The 16,057-nt window shown below is 49.4% G+C and overlaps 1 protein-coding gene across 2 annotated transcripts in view; it reads right to left on the reverse strand.

Annotated features, from left to right (window-relative positions):
• The window catches only part of MYBBP1A (MYB binding protein 1a), a 119,730-nt gene that overhangs the window by 6,734 nt on the left and 96,939 nt on the right, over positions 1 to 16,057 (reverse strand). For both annotated transcript variants that reach the window (XM_029612669.1, XM_029612670.1), the window contains exon 24: positions 8,146 to 8,259. In XM_029612669.1, coding sequence (XP_029468529.1) covers positions 8,146 to 8,259 — 114 coding nt within the window. The remainder of the gene's footprint in view (positions 1 to 8,145; positions 8,260 to 16,057) is intronic.

Here is a 16,057-nt window from a genome sequence, read left to right on the forward strand (position 1 = left end):
TTGCTTTTACCAGTCCAGGGGCCAAACTGCGTTTTGTAAAATTCTTTAGGCCCCTTGATTAAATCATGGACTGAATAAAATGTATCCCGTGCATACTAAATGTAAAGGAAAATTTGTTACCACCTGCTAATTTTTGTTCCTGTAGTACCACAGATCAGTCCAGACTGCTGGGTTTTGCCTCCGTTCCAGCAGATGGAGTCAGAGAATAACTTGTAAGTACGGTGCACCACCTGAAGCCCCCTTCAGTATAAACTGTATCAAAGCAGAAATTGAATTTTAACTTTTAACAGCAATCCAAATCCAATGGGTAGATCAAATCTAAGGAAATGGAATACAAAAAACTATATACAGGTCAAGAGCACTCTGAAATCTTTGTTCTGCTACGCAGTCTTCTAGTAAAATTGAAGGAAAAAGGATTTGAGCGGACTCGCCAATTGAACAACTTCTACTCTGTGTGGGCGTCTGGACTGATCCGTGGTACTACAGGAATGAAAATTAGCAGGTAAGAACAAATTTTCCTTTCCCTGTACGTACCCGGATCAGACTAGACTGCTGGGATGTACCCAAGCTGCCTTACATGGGGTGGGACCTAGAAAGCCCCGCTCAAAGAACACTACTGCCAAAACATTTGGAGTCCGGAGCCCGAACGTCCAAACAGTAATACCGAGCAAAAGTATGCAAAGATTTCCAAGTTGCCACACTACAGATCTCCTGGGGCAAGACCAACTGGCTTTCTGCCGAGGATGCTGCCTGAGACCGAAGTGAATGAGCCTTAAGACCGTCCGGAACCGCACGCCCGTGACATATGTACGCTGACGCAATAGCTTCCTTTAACCAATGGGCAATGGTGGCCTTGGAAGCCTTATGTCCCTTCATAGGACCACTCCACAAGACAGAAGAGATGAATTCGTTGGTGACCTCCAAGTAACGCAGAAGTATCTGCCTGACATCCAAGCTCTTCAATTCGCGAGCACGAGGAGATTCTTGATCCAAGTCCAGAAAACCCAGCAACTCTACCGACTGGTTCATGTGAAAGGCCGATACAACCTTAGGAAGAAAAGATGGTACCGTTTGAAGGGATACGCCAGAGTCTGAAACCTAAGAAAGGGTTCACGACAAGATAGGGCCTAAATCTCAGACACCCTCCTAGCCGAGCAGATAGCCACCAAAAAGACCATCATTAGCGTTAGGTCCTTTAAATAATGCGCTTAAATGGTTCAAAAGGAGGTTCGCACAATGTTTGGAGGACCAAATTCAAACTCCAAGAGGGGCAAACAGCCCGGAGAGGAGGGTTCAAGCATTTTGCATCTCTAAGAAAACACACTATATCAGGATGAGCTGCTAGGGACGCTCCTTCCACCTTTCCTCGTAAGCTATCTAAGGCCGCCACCTGAACCCTTAGAGAACTGTAAGCTAACCCCTTTGCCAAACCTTCCTGTAAGAAGGCGAGGATGTGAACTATTGAGGCATGCCGAGAAGAAACCTTCAATTCACTACATCAAGAGTCGAAAACCTTCCAGACCCGGACATACGTAAGAGAGGTCAATGATTTACGTGTCCACAAAAGAGTGGAAATGACTGTATCCAGATAACCCTTCTTTCTTAACTGCTTCCTCTCGTAAGCCAGGCCGCTAGACAAAAGCGATCCGCTTGGTCGAAAAATATTGGACCTTGCCTCAGTAGATTTGGAAGATGACCTAGGCGGAGCGGACCGTCTACTGCTAGGTTGACTAGATCTGCAAACCATGGCCTCCGTGGCCACTGCGGAGCTGCAAGGATCACTGTCCCCGGATGGGCCTCTATTCTTCTTAAGACCTCGCCCACCAGGGGCCAAGGAGGAAAGACATAGAGCAGAATGTCGCAGGGCCACGGAAGTACAAGAGCATCCACTCCTTCTGCCCCTTGTTCTCTTCTGCGACTGAAGAAGCAAGGTGCCTTGGCATTCATCCGAGTCGCCATTAAATGCAAGCAAGGAATGTCCCACCGATGAGTTATGAGCTTGAATGCCTCCTCGGACAGCTCCCACTCTCAGGGATCCAGCCGGTGACGGCTCAGAAAATCTGCCTGATCGTTGTCTACCCCGGCAATGTGAGAAGCCGCTAACCTAGCCAGATTTTGATCCACCCAGGCCATGAGCTTGTCCGTCTCAGAGGCTACTGGATGACTCTTCGTTACTCCTTATCGGTTGATGTATGCTACAGTCATCGCACTGTCAGACAGCAACCCTTACCGACTGTCGACGGATGAGGGGAAGGAATTTCCGCAAAGCCAGTCACACTGCTCGTTTCCAGACGATTGATGGATCACTGCACCTCCTGCTGTGTCCATTGGCCTTGCGCCACTTGGGATTGGCAAACTGCCCCCCAACCGGACAGATTGGCGTCTGTTGTCACAATGATCCACTGAGGGACTTCCAGATCCACCCCTCGAGTCAAATGTTCGGGGATCAGCCACCAATCGAGACTGGACCTGGTGGGTTCCTGGAGCGGCAAGGGAATCTGGAACTCCTCTGATCTGGGATCCCAACGTGAGAGCAAAGCCCTCTGCAACAGTCTCATATGAGCGAAGGCCCAAGGAACCAACTCCAGCGTAGACGCCATAGAACCTAGCATCTGCAAGTAATCCAAGACCCTGGGAACTGGCAGGGACAAGAGACAACGAACCTGAGACGTCAGCTTGTCTATCCGCTCCTGCATAAGGAAGACTTTCCCGATCAGAGTATCGAACCGTGCTCCCAAAAAGTCCAGGATTTGTGCAGGACACATAACTCTTGGCGGGATTGATGATCCACCCAAGAGAGCGAAGGGTCTGCACCACCTTGCCAACCACCTTCCTGCATAGGTCCTCTGACTTCGCTCAAATAAGCCAATCATCCAAGTATGGATGAACCAGAATCCTTTCCCGCCGGAGGGCCACCGCCACCACCACCATCACCTTGATAAAGGTACGGGGAGCGGTGGCCAACCCGAACGTTATGGCCTGAAACTGATAACGCCTGCCGAGGACCATGAGACGTAGATACCTCTGATGGTCCTTGCGAATCCCTATGTGTAGGTATGCCTTCGTCAAATCAAGGGAAGCTAAAAACTCTCCTCCTCTGACGGAGGCAATGATGGACCATAGAGTCTCCATGCGAAAACGGGGCACTCAAAGGGCTCTGTTGACCTTCTGTGGGTTTAAAAATCGGGCGGAAGGACCCCTCCTTCTTGGGAAACACGAAATAAATCGAATATCTTCCAGTCCTTTGCTCGTCCGGAGGAGCCGAGATCATAGCTCCTAGGTCTACCAACCGATGAATCGTCTTGAGTCACATGGTATTGTTTCTCCAAGGACCCGCAAGGAGTCACCAGAAACAGGTCACGCAATAGACGGGCAAAATCTAACACGTAACCATGTTCTATGATGTTTACAACCCAGTGGTCCAATGTTATTTTGACCCACTCCTCGTAAAATAGGGATAGCCGCCCCCCCCTTGACCGGAACGGAGGAATGGGTCAGCGCTATTTCATTGTGAGAACTTAGCTCCCGCTGAACCCAGAGCGACACAGTCACGGGCAGGTCTATGGCCTCGAAAGGAATGAGCCCAAGACTGGGGCCTTCCTGATGGCTGCCTCTGGCCAGAGGTTGGTGGTCTAGACTGATGAAACCGGCGCTGACCCCTAAAATGAGAACGGGAAGGACCAAAACCCCTGGAGGCTTTAGGCCTATCCTCAGGGAGCTTGTACACCTTATGATCCCCCAAGGATTTAATGAGTTGTTCCAAATAGTCTCCAAAAAGGAATTTCCCTCTTAAGGGAAGCTCTCCCAACTGCAACTTGGACAAAGCATCTGCCGACCAATTACGAAGGCACAAAAGTCTGCGGGCCGACACCGTGGAAGCCATCGTGCGGGAAGACGTACAAAGGAGATCATACAAAGCATCAGCGCCATATGCCACTGCCGCCTCTCCAGGGAAATCCCCCTGGCACTTAGGAGATGTATCCACCTGAAGCTCGCGCATTGCATTGAACTACTGCAAACCACTGCCCGAACACCAAGGGCCGACACCTCAAAGATTCGCTTGAGAAGAACTTCAAGTTTACTATTCTAGGGATCCTTAAGGGCCGCCGCCCCAACAACCGGAATAGTCGTACGCTTCGTGACCGCCGACACGGCCGCATCCACCTTAGGAACCTTGAGGAGGTCCAGAGTATCCTCCCGCCAGCGGATATAACTTATCCATAGCCCACCCCACACGAAGGCTAGCTTCTGGAGTATCCCACTCCCGGAACATAAGCTGGAGTAACATGGGATGAAAAGGAAAAGTTCTAGCTGGGAGGCGTAGACCAGAAAGAACCGGATCCACCGTATCCTGTTCCTTGTGGGACCTGAATCCCCAGCTCTGCGAGGACATGCGGAATCATTGGCTCTAAGTCATCCCTACGAAACAATTGAAGGACCAGAGGCTCATCCCTCTCCACAGGCACCATGCGCTATGAATCCTCGTCCGCATCAGCTTGAAGCGGATCCACCGGAGAGGGATTTCCTACGGCCGAGTGGTCACCTAGACCCGATGCTCCCCGGACCACCTGAATGCGAGACACCTCTGGAGGATCCACCCTAGAAACCTTCGCGGGGGAGGGGGGGGGGGGCAGTCACTGGCTGACCCGGATTAGGATCCGGATCCCCTGATGGCATAAGGCTAGCTAAATAAGCCTTATGCATTAACAAGACAGTCTGCCAAAAAAGGGGACTGGCCCTCTAAATTTCCCCATGGGGGGGGTCCCTAGAGGCTCAGGGAAGGCTGGCAACGAGTCCTGCGGAGACCCAGGACTCTGATTGTGTGGAGACAGCTGTGGAAGGAGATCCCCTCCCCCTGAAGAGAAATCTGCAGCAGCATCAAAAGAACACAAGATGGCCGCCGTTCCTGTGGAGCAGTCCTAGCTCCACAAGACAGCAGCGGTTTACCCACACCACGGGACCGTGCTGAAGGCTTCCCCCTCCCGCTGGCCACTGCCGCCGATGGACCCTCTCCCCCGAGGATACAGCGGGAGCAGAGGTTTTTGCAGGAGAGCCGCGACGCTGGCTCCCCGCAGGCACCACAACACGAGGCACGTGGCATCGTCGCGGTGCAGAGGAGGGAAGCCTAAAAATAACCTCCGGAGCCCGGGAGACCATATGGTCGCTGAAAACCTTGTTTTTTTTCTTTACTGTTTTTTTTTTTTTAAACACGGCAATTAGCTAGAAGCTGAGGCCTCACCAGAGGAATAATTTACTATCTTCTCTGGGCCAGGGGGGGAGGGACCGGCCTAACAGTAAATTCCCCCAGTTACTCACCGGTTTTGAATAGCTCCGGGAATGAGGGCTGCTAGAAGCTAACCCCCGCCAAGCCTACAACGAAGGAGGGAAGCTCAGAAGAAACTTCCCCTTGGGAGGGAAAGTGCTCTTTTTTTTTTTTTTTTAAGAAATAGCTCTGATTTAGCCAGACTGAATAGATTCCTGCTGTTTGTTTTTTTTGGCTTTTTTTTTTTTTTAAACATCCAAGTACCAGGACCACAGGTTCTGCCACCTTCATCTGCTGGAGACAGAGAAATACTGAAGGGGGCCGCAGGTGGTGCACCATACTTACAGGGGGTGGCCCTTCAAGTTTTTCTCTGTCTCCATCTGCTGGAAGGGAGGCAAAACCCAGCAGTCTGGACTGATCAGGGTTCGTACAGGGAACGCAGCTACCAAAGCCTTACGCTACACTGAATAATTGCAGGGAAGGCTCGGACGCCAACCTGCAGCTAGGGAGCCAAAATCAGGATGTTGCCAAACATTTTGACTCTCCCTCTTTTTTTCAGTACAATACCTAAAAAAAAATAAATCTGTACACAGTCCGGAAAAGAAAATCAGGACAGATGGCAACCCTAGGTACAGCGGAACAAGAAAAGGTGCCGAGAAGGGCAACAAAAATGTTAAAGGGGACGGAAGAGCTCCCCATATCCCGAGAGGCTACACAGGCTAGGGCTCTTCAGCTTGAAAAAAAAGCTAACTGAGAGGGGATATGATAGAGGTTTATAAAATTGTGACTCAGGAATAGTTAATTTGCTCTTTCCGATATAGCACAAGGACTAGGGGACGTTACATGAAATTAACAGGTAGCAGATTAAAACAAATTGTAGGAAGTATGTTTTCACTCAATGCACAATCAAGCTATGGAATTTGTGGCCAGACAGCATGTTTAAGTCATCTAGCATAGCTGGATTTAAAAGGGTTTTGGACAAGTTCCTGGAGGAAAGGTCCATAAAAACAAACATTATTGACCAGGTAGGCTTGGGAAAGCCATCGCCTCTCCCTGGGAGTGAGCACCAAGGAATCTACCGGGTACTTGTGACCTGGACTGGGCCCTTTCAGAGACAGGACACCGGGCTCGATGGAGCTTTGGTCAGGCTCATCATGGTACATCTTGTGTTCTCCAGTCACCAGTCCTTCAGCACACAGCAATGATATCTGGAGAAAGGACAGACGTGGTCCTGAATGCTCAGGTACCATTTCACCTCTGTTACAGATCTTCTGGTTGGTCCAAGAAAAGCCATCACAGCCTGGAGAGAATCCCGTTAGGATCAATACACCTCAACTCCATTTAAAAGAAAACATTAAATTCGGATTTATCGGGGCTATGGACTATTATATAGTTAAAGGAGGTCTTCAACTTGGCTGGCTTAAGAAGTCTGAAGAAACTTAATGAAATGCTCTCAGAGGGTGGATGCCCCTGGGAGCATTTTAACCCGTGCAGCACCTCTGAGGTTGCTGCCCTGGGAGCAGGCCCGCCCTCGGGATGGGCCGCAAAGGGAAGAGGACACAAACCTTCCCCTTGCCATGCACCAACTCCCAGAATTTGAGAAATAAGAAAAAAAAAAAGCAGCTTTATAAGTTCTTTCCTCTGACCGAGGCGGATAGCCCTACATTTCCAATGCCTCTGGAAGGCATTTGATTTTAGAGCTAAAACCCCCAAATTAAACAAAGAACATTTTCAAAATTGGGGCTTAATAAATTCCCGAAACAAAGATTCTCTAGGCAACAGGCCACAAAATTTGAACAAAATAAAGCCTCCTGTAACCCACAGTTATGTAGGGGAAGTACAAAACCGATTTGAAGTTCAGAATCTGGCTGCTAGAGATGCATTTAACGCTCAGCGACAAAAATCAAGCGAGATTTAACAAGACACGTCATAAGGGGAGGTGCCGGAAGAGGCGGGGGAGGGAGAGGGCTCCAGAGCCAGTCGGGTTTTCAGAATAAACACAAGAGAAATCTGCACCCCCCTGCACTCAGATTTATCTCCTGAAAACCCGACTGGCTCTGGAGTCCCCTGGGAAGGCCTTTTCTGGGAAAAAAAACCCCAGCCGAAAAACCACCACAATAATTCCCTGTTGCCCTGCACTGTGTCCCATCGCCTGGAGGACGCAGCCTCCGATCTCTCGCTGCCCACGAGACATTCAGGCTGAACGTGGCTTGGATTTCAGATGCGATGTCTGCACTTTGCATTGCTACGTTGCCGTGTGGCACACTACCGGCGCTCAGCTGTCACTGGCGCTTATAACCTGCACCACTTAAGGAAATCCATTCTGCGTTCGAGGCTGGTGACACCTGCTGGTCTTTGAAGTTTCCCCTTTGTTCACCTCTCAGAGGGAAGTCAGTTTCTCGGAAGGCTACTTCATTAGGCCTTTCATCCCCAGCAGTGCCAACATCACGACGGGCAAGGCGTTCTCTTTCCTCCCAGGAGGAACTGTGCTCTCCCGTGTTCAACATGAGAATGAGCACAGATTAAGCACGTAACTGGGTTACTTAAGGCCACCCAGGCCTCTATTCTGCAAGATTTCTAAGTCACAGCCCCCTGCTAGTGCTTCCTTCTGCTGCTAAGTTAATGTCCGTAAAGACCCAGGCTGCTTTATGTTTATAGCGCTTTAAAATATGCAGGCAACCATCTCTCAGGTGGATACCCTGCCAGAACATTTTCGGCTCTATCGTGGATGCACACCTGAAAATTTCACAGAATAGAGGCCATTATGAATGACAGAGACGGAGCTTAAGCTTAGCAGCCTGGGTCTGATCCCCGGCTAGGCTGCCAGCCTCTCCCCCCCCCCCCCTCTCCCCACACATCATCCCCGTTCCAGGCCTCCTTACCTGAAGGACTTGGCTGGTGCTTTCCCTGATCAGCTGCTCCCATTCTGCTGCGGTTGCACTGCCCTTCAGCTCCCGAGTCTGCAGAGCCTTCTGGAGCAGCAAACAAGCCTGGCCCTGCGAGGCAAGGAGAAGACACGTTCCCTGCAGTACTTCCAATCGGCTTACGAGGGCTCTGCTGTCATTTCTATGGCGGGCACTTTCCCTCTCTTTTGTTCTTGCACCATCAAAAGCTGGGGGGGGTGGAGGTGTGTGCACAATTTTCAAGACGACCCACTCAGTTGCAAAGTCCGTACATACCTTTCCACTGAAAATTTTCCAGAGAAAAAGGGGTGCACGCGGAGATCTGCATCTCCTTTTCCCCTAACATTGCATCACTTTGAAAATGCAATCCCCCCCCCAAAAAAAATGATCGTCTTCCCCCCCCATCCCAAACTTACTCCCAGGAATGCCTGCACTCAAATTATAAGCAGTGGGTAACTAACTTTTGAAAATCCTCGTTACATTCCTAATACCAGTAGCTTGGCTTTATACAGAGGCTTCATCCAAATAGGATCCTATGCTGCTTCCTGTTTATAGAGCTTTAAAATATGCTGGCAGCCATCTCTCAGGTGAATAACCTGCCAGAACCTTTTTGGAACCCACCTGTCATGAAGGCTTCAAAAGGGGAAAGGGAACATTATCATTCTTTTTACTGAATTACAGGTGGATAAACAAAAGCACAGGAAAATAAAGTGACTTGCCCAGGATCACATGGAGTGTCAGTAGGAGAAGGATTTCAACTTGTATCCCAGAATTTTTACTTAGCTTCGGTTCCCCGTTCTGCCCTCCTCCTCTGCACCGAACATCTGGATTTCTCCTCCCCACACCCCACACCAAACCTTCTGCACATGGATGGAAGTACATCTGAGCTTTGAATCATCATCCAAAGTACCACGTACAGTTTTGCAGGGAGGCAGACATGATGCTGGGGACCGAGAGGTCAACTCACATCCATCAACCTATGAGGCATCAAGAGGCCCGGCACGACAGGGTGTGCACACCGTGCATTTGCACAGGGCGGTGGGCCATTTTTGATGTGCTCGCGGGGCTCCCAACTCTGCAAGCAGGATGAAAACCGCGGCAGTGGCCCATATTTATGATATACCCACAGGGATCCCCAGCCCTGCGGTAGGAAGACGGCAGCGGCGGCAGCAAGAATTCATGATATGCTCGCTGAGCAGGAAGACAGAGGCAGCAGCGACACGGGTTTATGACATAATCATGGGGGGAGGTGGGGAGGCCCAGGCCCCGCAGGAAGAAGACAGTGGCAGCAGCTGAAATTATGACTTGCCGGTGGGAATTCCACACCCCACAGGCAGAAAGACAGCAGTATGAGCCCACAGGGTTCCCACACCCTGCGGACAGAAAAAAAAAAAAGAAGAGACCAGGTGGGTCGAGTGGAAGGGAAAGTGTGTGTGTGTGTGTGTGTGTGTATGTGAGAGAGAATGGCATGGGAGGAGAGAGGAGGGTGTAAGAGAGAGGGGATGGAAGGGGTGAGTGAGATGGGGGAGAGGAAGAAGGGGGAGGAGATAAGAATGTGAGAGGGGAGAGAAGGAATGCAAAGGGGCTGAGAAGGAAGGAAAGAAGTGATGAGTGAGAAGAAAGGGGAACAAGAGGGATTGGGTGAGTGTGCATGTGTATATGAACACGTGGGGATGTGAGCGAGTATGTATGTGAGTGAGCATGAGTGTGTGTGGAAGCATGAGAGTGAGTGTGTGATAAGTGATTTTGTGTGTGTGAGAGCACGTGTGCACGTGATCTGTGTGTGAGAGCGGGAGTCTGTGTGAGTGAGCATGTGGCAAGTGATCTTCTGTGTGTGAGAGCAGGAGTGTGTGTGTGTGTGTGTGTGTGTGTGTGTGTGTGTGTGTGTGTGTGTGTGTGTGTGTGTGTGTGTGTGTGTGTGTGTGTGTGAGAGAGAGAGAGAGAGAGAATAAACATATGGTGTGTTAAAGTGTGTGTATATGAGAGAGAGCGAACAAAGTTTGTGTGTAGCCCCCCATTCTCCCACTACTCCAGGCCAATTTCAGAATGACTGGAAATCAAAAATTCCCTGGTATGAAAATCTGGACTTTTTTTTATCCTTATTAGTTTTAATTTTTATTGGTTATTTCATATCTGCTATTTCTACATATTTTATTGGTTTTTGAGAACTTTGAAAATTAGTATATTAATTTAATTTTAGAATGTTATTCTATTCATCAGCTGTCTTGAAATATGTATTTGTTTAGTTTTACTATTATGGCTTTTATATTTCCTGATTTTATTGTTTTATGAGGAATGGTGATGTTTCTGTTTTTCCATTGTTGCACTGCATACAGAGTCTGGCTATTAGCAATTTTCAGTTCAGTGTTTGTCTGCACATTTCTATTTATACATTAGGGTCTGTCTGCGTTCTGGTGTATAATGGAAGAGAGGTATTCTGCTATTGTATAGTTTCTATGTAGGGATCTATAAGCCTGTCTTGTTCTGTTTTGTTTATTTAATAGGGATGTATTGGTATTTTAGAGCTTGGAGTATTATTTGCAATGTTGCATTTCCAAGAGTAGGATTTTCACTGTTTGAGTGCTGACAGTTACTGCAGTTTTGGTATCAGAGGTTTACTATATTATAAATGTAGTTCAGTTTATTCATGGCTTTGTGAGGGCTAAGCCCAGACCCAATGCACTTTACAATAGATCTACTATCATATGGGCTCCAAATGTCTTTTTTGCAGGGTTTTCCTCACTGGCATCACAGCATTGCATGTAAATATTGTTATATGATTTTTACATCAGAAGACTGTACTTTGAATGTCTTTTTATGTAAAATCTGTTATTCACGCATAATTTTAATTGTGTATGGTGAGAACGGGGAAAATGGAGTAGCACAAGGGTGTAAGGTTTGCTGAGTGCCTAATACCCTTGCACTGGCCCCAAAAGAGTGCGCCACGCACAGATCCTCACCATTCACCCATCTTCCACTTCCCCAGAGTGCAAATACTGGGGAAGGGGTGGGAAGCAGATGGTAGGGTTCCGAGGAGTGTGGCAGGATTGCCAGCTTTTTAAAAATATCACTAACTTACCTGCCACACCACTGGAAATTCTGACCCATCTATCCACTTCCCCAGCATGTCACATCATCGAAAGGGCCAGACTCCAAGGGGGACATCACCTCCTTGCCATCTCAGTGATTTGACCTTGCTATGGCATGCCTCAGGGAGGAGAGGGGGGGAAGCTACCTCTTCCCTCGCCTCAGGCAGCAGATTGCCTTAAGCCACCCCTTGTCTGTGTGAGAGCCTGTGAATGTGCTATGTGAGAGCCCATGGATCACATATAGGCTCTCACAGGTGCTCACACACACACACACTGTATCTGTGAGGGAGAGGGAGCCTGTGCATGTTAGAGAGAGGGAGTGTGTGAGAGAATGAATGTGTTACTGTGCATGTGTGAGAGAGAGAAGATAAAATTTGTGCAGCCCCACCTCCCCCAATCCATGACAATCTCAGGGTGACTGGAAATCAGATCCCAGGTATGGAGAGCAGAAGATTTTTTAAATCCTTATTAGTTTTAATTATTGGGTGTAATTTGCTGATTCTGCTCTTTCGAAATATTTAATTATTTTTTTTGGGGGGGGGAGAATAGAACTTTTTTTTAATTATTGGATTTTTTATTCATCAGATGTTTTGAAATATTTTATTGGTGTTTGGGAAATTTTGAATATTCTATTCATTAACTAGTTTGAAATATTTTTATGAATATGATTTTAATATTATGATTGATGTTTTATACAGGAAAATTGGTTCTTACCTGCTAATTTTGGTTCCTGTAACACCACAGATCAGTCCAGACCAGTGGGTTATGTATCCCTACCAGCAGATGGAGTCAGAGAACAAACCTTTCAGGCACTGCTACATAAGAGAAAGTGCCACCTGCAGTCTCTCAGTATTGACCTGTACCCAAGCTCAAACCAAACCAAACTCCCCCATAACTAGGCAACAAACTAATCAAACACCACAGATCCTGTCCCTCCAAGCGCATCTGAAATAGGAAATTTTCTTCAGCAAATGATTACTTCTCAAGGCAGTCTTTTGGAGTCTGAAAATGAGGGATGGGCCTCTGGACTGCTCCGTGGTATTACAGGAATGAAAATTAGCAGGTAAGAACCAATTTTCCTTTCCTGAACATACCCAGATCAGTCCAGACCAGTGGGATGGATCCAAGCCACTCTAACCCGGGCAGGAACCCGAAAGACCCACGCGCAGTACACTCTCACCGAAGGATGACTCATCTTGTGCACTAACATCCCAACGATAATGTTTGGTGAAAGTCTGAAGAGAGGACCAAACCGCTGCCCTACAAATTTCTTGTGGCAAAAGAAGCTGACACTCAGCCCCAGGTGCAACCTGAACCCTAGTGGAACGAGCTCTGAACCTGACGGGTGCTTGACGCCCCCGGGAGATACAGGCTGAACAAATCCTCTCCTTGATCCACCTAGAGATTGTAGCCTTAGAAGCCTCGTCACCCTTCTTAGAACCCCCTTATAAGATAAACAGATGATCCAAAGGATGGAAACCGGTGGTAACTTCCAAATAGCGTAAAATCGTCTGTCTGACATCTAGAAAATGAAGGTCCCTCTCCTGAGGGGAAACCAGAGACCATTGTGGAAACCCTGGCAGTTCCACCAGCTGACTGACATGAAAAGCAGACAATACCTTGGGAACAAAGGAAGGCACCGTTCGCAAGGACACTCTTATCGTAGATCCGCAGGAAGAGATCCCGGCAAGACAAGGCCTGCAACTCCGAAATCCTTGAGTGGAACAAATGGCCTCCAGAAAAACGGTCTTCAAAGTCAAGTCCTTCAATGGGGCTCTGCACAAAGGCTCCAATTAGGACACACAGCACCAAGTTCAAATTCCAATCCGGACACAAAGGATGGACAGGAGGACGTAGATGCTTGACCCCCTTTAAGAAACCGGGTAATAACCAGATGAGCAGCCAAACAGCGACCTTGAAACTTGCCCCGTAAGGCCCCCAAAGCCGCCACCTGGACCTGTTGTAAAAATTCCAGAACCTGGGAAACTTCTGCCGCCAGGGGATCCAAGGAGCGCCGAAGGCCCCACCCTTCAAAAAGCTTCCAGACCCTAACATAGGCCAAAAAAGTAGCCAGTTGGCATGCCTGCAGAAGAATGGAAATGACCTTCTCTGAATACCCCTTCATGCGTAATCGCCACCTCTCAAAAGCTAAGCCACGAGACAAAAATGATCCTCCCGATCCGAAAATATGGGCCCCTGACGAAGAAGTCGAGAGAGATGAGCGAGTGGAATGGGATCTTCCAGGGCAATCTGCACCAGATCCACGAACCACGGGTGTTGTGGCCATTCCGGTGCCATGAGAGCCATGCTTCCTGGATGAAGCTCTATGCATCTGAGAAGCCGTCCGATGAGAGGCCAAGGAGGGAACAAATACAGAAGAATTTCCATGGGCCACAGACACACTAGCATCTCTATGCCTACCGAGCCCACTTCCTTCCTTTGACTGAAGGAGCGCTCTGTCTTGGCATTGGCTCGAGTCACCATGAGGTCCAACTGGGGAGCTCCCCACCTGGCACAGATGTGGTCCCACGCTTCGGGAGACAATTCCCACTCCCCTGGGTTGAGTTGCAGTCTGCTCAGAAAATCTGCTTACACATTCTCCACCCCGTCGACATGCGATGCGGCAAAACCTTTGAGATAACGTTCCACCCAGGCGAACAAGAGACTCGCTTCCAGAGCCATGGCGTGACTCCTCGTCCCGCCCTGTCTGTTGACGTAGGCCACTGTCATCGCATTGTGTGAAAACACTCTGACCATCCTGGCTCTAATCAATGGTAGAAACACTTGCAGGGCCAGCCAGACCACCCTGGTCTCGAGTTGGTTGCTGGACTGGGTCTTTTCCCTCGGCCGCCACAGGCCCTGAGTGGACTTGTCTAAGCAGACCGCTCCCCCGCCTGAAAAGGCTGGCGTCCATAGAGACCACTATCCAAATCCAGGGGCTCCAAATCTACACTTTTCTCCAAGTTGCGACGAGAGAGCCACCATGAAAGACTTGCTCGACTGTGGGAGAAGAGGAAGCGGTACCTGGAACTGCTGACACAGGACTCCACCTGGATAACAGAGCATGCTGTAAAGGCTGCATGTGGGCAAAAGCCAATGGAACCAAATCCAAGGTGGAGGCCATGGATCCCAGCACTTGCAAATGATGCCAAACCACCAGAACCTCTGTTCGAAGGAGTGCCTCAACCTAAGATTGTAACTTCATCATCTGATCCGCCGCCAGGAATACCTTGCCAAGACGAGTATCGAAGCGTGCTCCCAAATACACCAGGGACTGAGTGGGCTCCAAGTGACTCTTCTGCACATTTACGACCCAGCCGAGCGAGCACAAGGTGGACATCACTCTCTGGATCGATCTCTCGCAGTCCTCCTGCGACTTTGCTTGAATCAACCAATTATCCAGTTACAGATGAACCAGAATCCCATTCTTGTGGAGGGCAGCTGCCACCACCACCATCACCTTGGTAAAGGTGCGCGGTGCCATCGCTAGACCAAAAGGTAGCGCTCTGAATTGGTAGTGTTGGCCCAGGATCATGAACCGTAGAAACTTTTGATGGTCCCGCCGGATTGGGAAGTGCAGATACGCCTCGGTGAGATTTAAGGACATGAGAAATTCTCCTTTGCGCATTGCAGACACCACTGTCTGCAATGCGCAATGCACTGTCTCCATGCGAAACCTGGGGATCCGGAGACACTGGTTCACCTTCGGCAAATCGAGGATGGGACGAAAGGAACCCTCCTTTTTGGGAACTACGAAATACACTGAGTACCTCCCTAGACCCTGCTCTGCAAGGGAAATGGGGACTACAGCATTGAGATCGAGCATTTGCTGTAGAGTCCCCAGTACAGCCTCCCGCTTGCTATGAGAGACCACAGGGGACTCCACAAAGGCCTCCCAGACCAGTTACAAAAAAAAAAAAAAAATTGAGAGCGTAACCCTCTCTGATCACCTCCAACACCCACTGGTCTGAAGTAATCTTTTCCCACTCCGTGCAGAAGCTGGACAATCTGCCTCCAACAGCTTCTATGACAGAATGGGTGCCCCTGAGCCGTGGCCTGAGCTGTTCCTGCCTGGGCTGCGGCCTCCATGAAAGGATTGCTGACGAGATGGAGCTTGCTTGGACACAGCAGGGGGGTCGAGGAGCTACCGGACCTAAACCTACGTAAGTCCAGGAAGCGAGATCGCGGAGGAAACACCTTCCCCCTCAAAGGCTTCCTATCCTCCGGTAACCTATTACCCTTGGACTCCCCCAACACCTTCACCAGCTGGTCCAGATCCTCCCCGAAAAGGAGCCTGCCCTTAAAGGAAAGGTAAAGCTGAGACTTGGAAGACAAGTCCGCTGACCAATTGCGCAACCAGAGGAGCCTGCGGGCAGCCACCATGGAAACCATGCTACGTGCAGAAGTATGCACCAAATCATACAGCGCATCCACCACATAAGCAATTCCTGCTTTGAGTCGCACGGCCTGCAGAGGCCCCCCATCTCTCGCACTTGGCACAGATTGAACCTCCTGGTCCCAGCAGAGACATGCCCTCTGCATGAGGCTGGCACAAACCGCCGCCCACAGACCCAGAGCCGAGACGTTAAAGGCTCGCTTCAGCTGAATCTCCAGCTTAATGTCCTGCATACCCTTCAACAGGGCAGCCCCAGTGACGGGAATGGTGGTCTTCTTAGTTACAGCAAACACTGCTGCATCGACCTTCGGGACTTTAAGGAGATCCAAAATCTCCTGCGCCATGGGGTATAATTTCTCCATTGCCCTGCCTACCTTTAAGCCAGCATCTGGAGAATCCCACTCCC

The sequence above is a fragment of the Rhinatrema bivittatum genome, chromosome 8 (genome assembly GCF_901001135.1).
Source record: "Rhinatrema bivittatum chromosome 8, aRhiBiv1.1, whole genome shotgun sequence".
NCBI lineage: Eukaryota > Metazoa > Chordata > Amphibia > Gymnophiona > Rhinatrematidae > Rhinatrema > Rhinatrema bivittatum.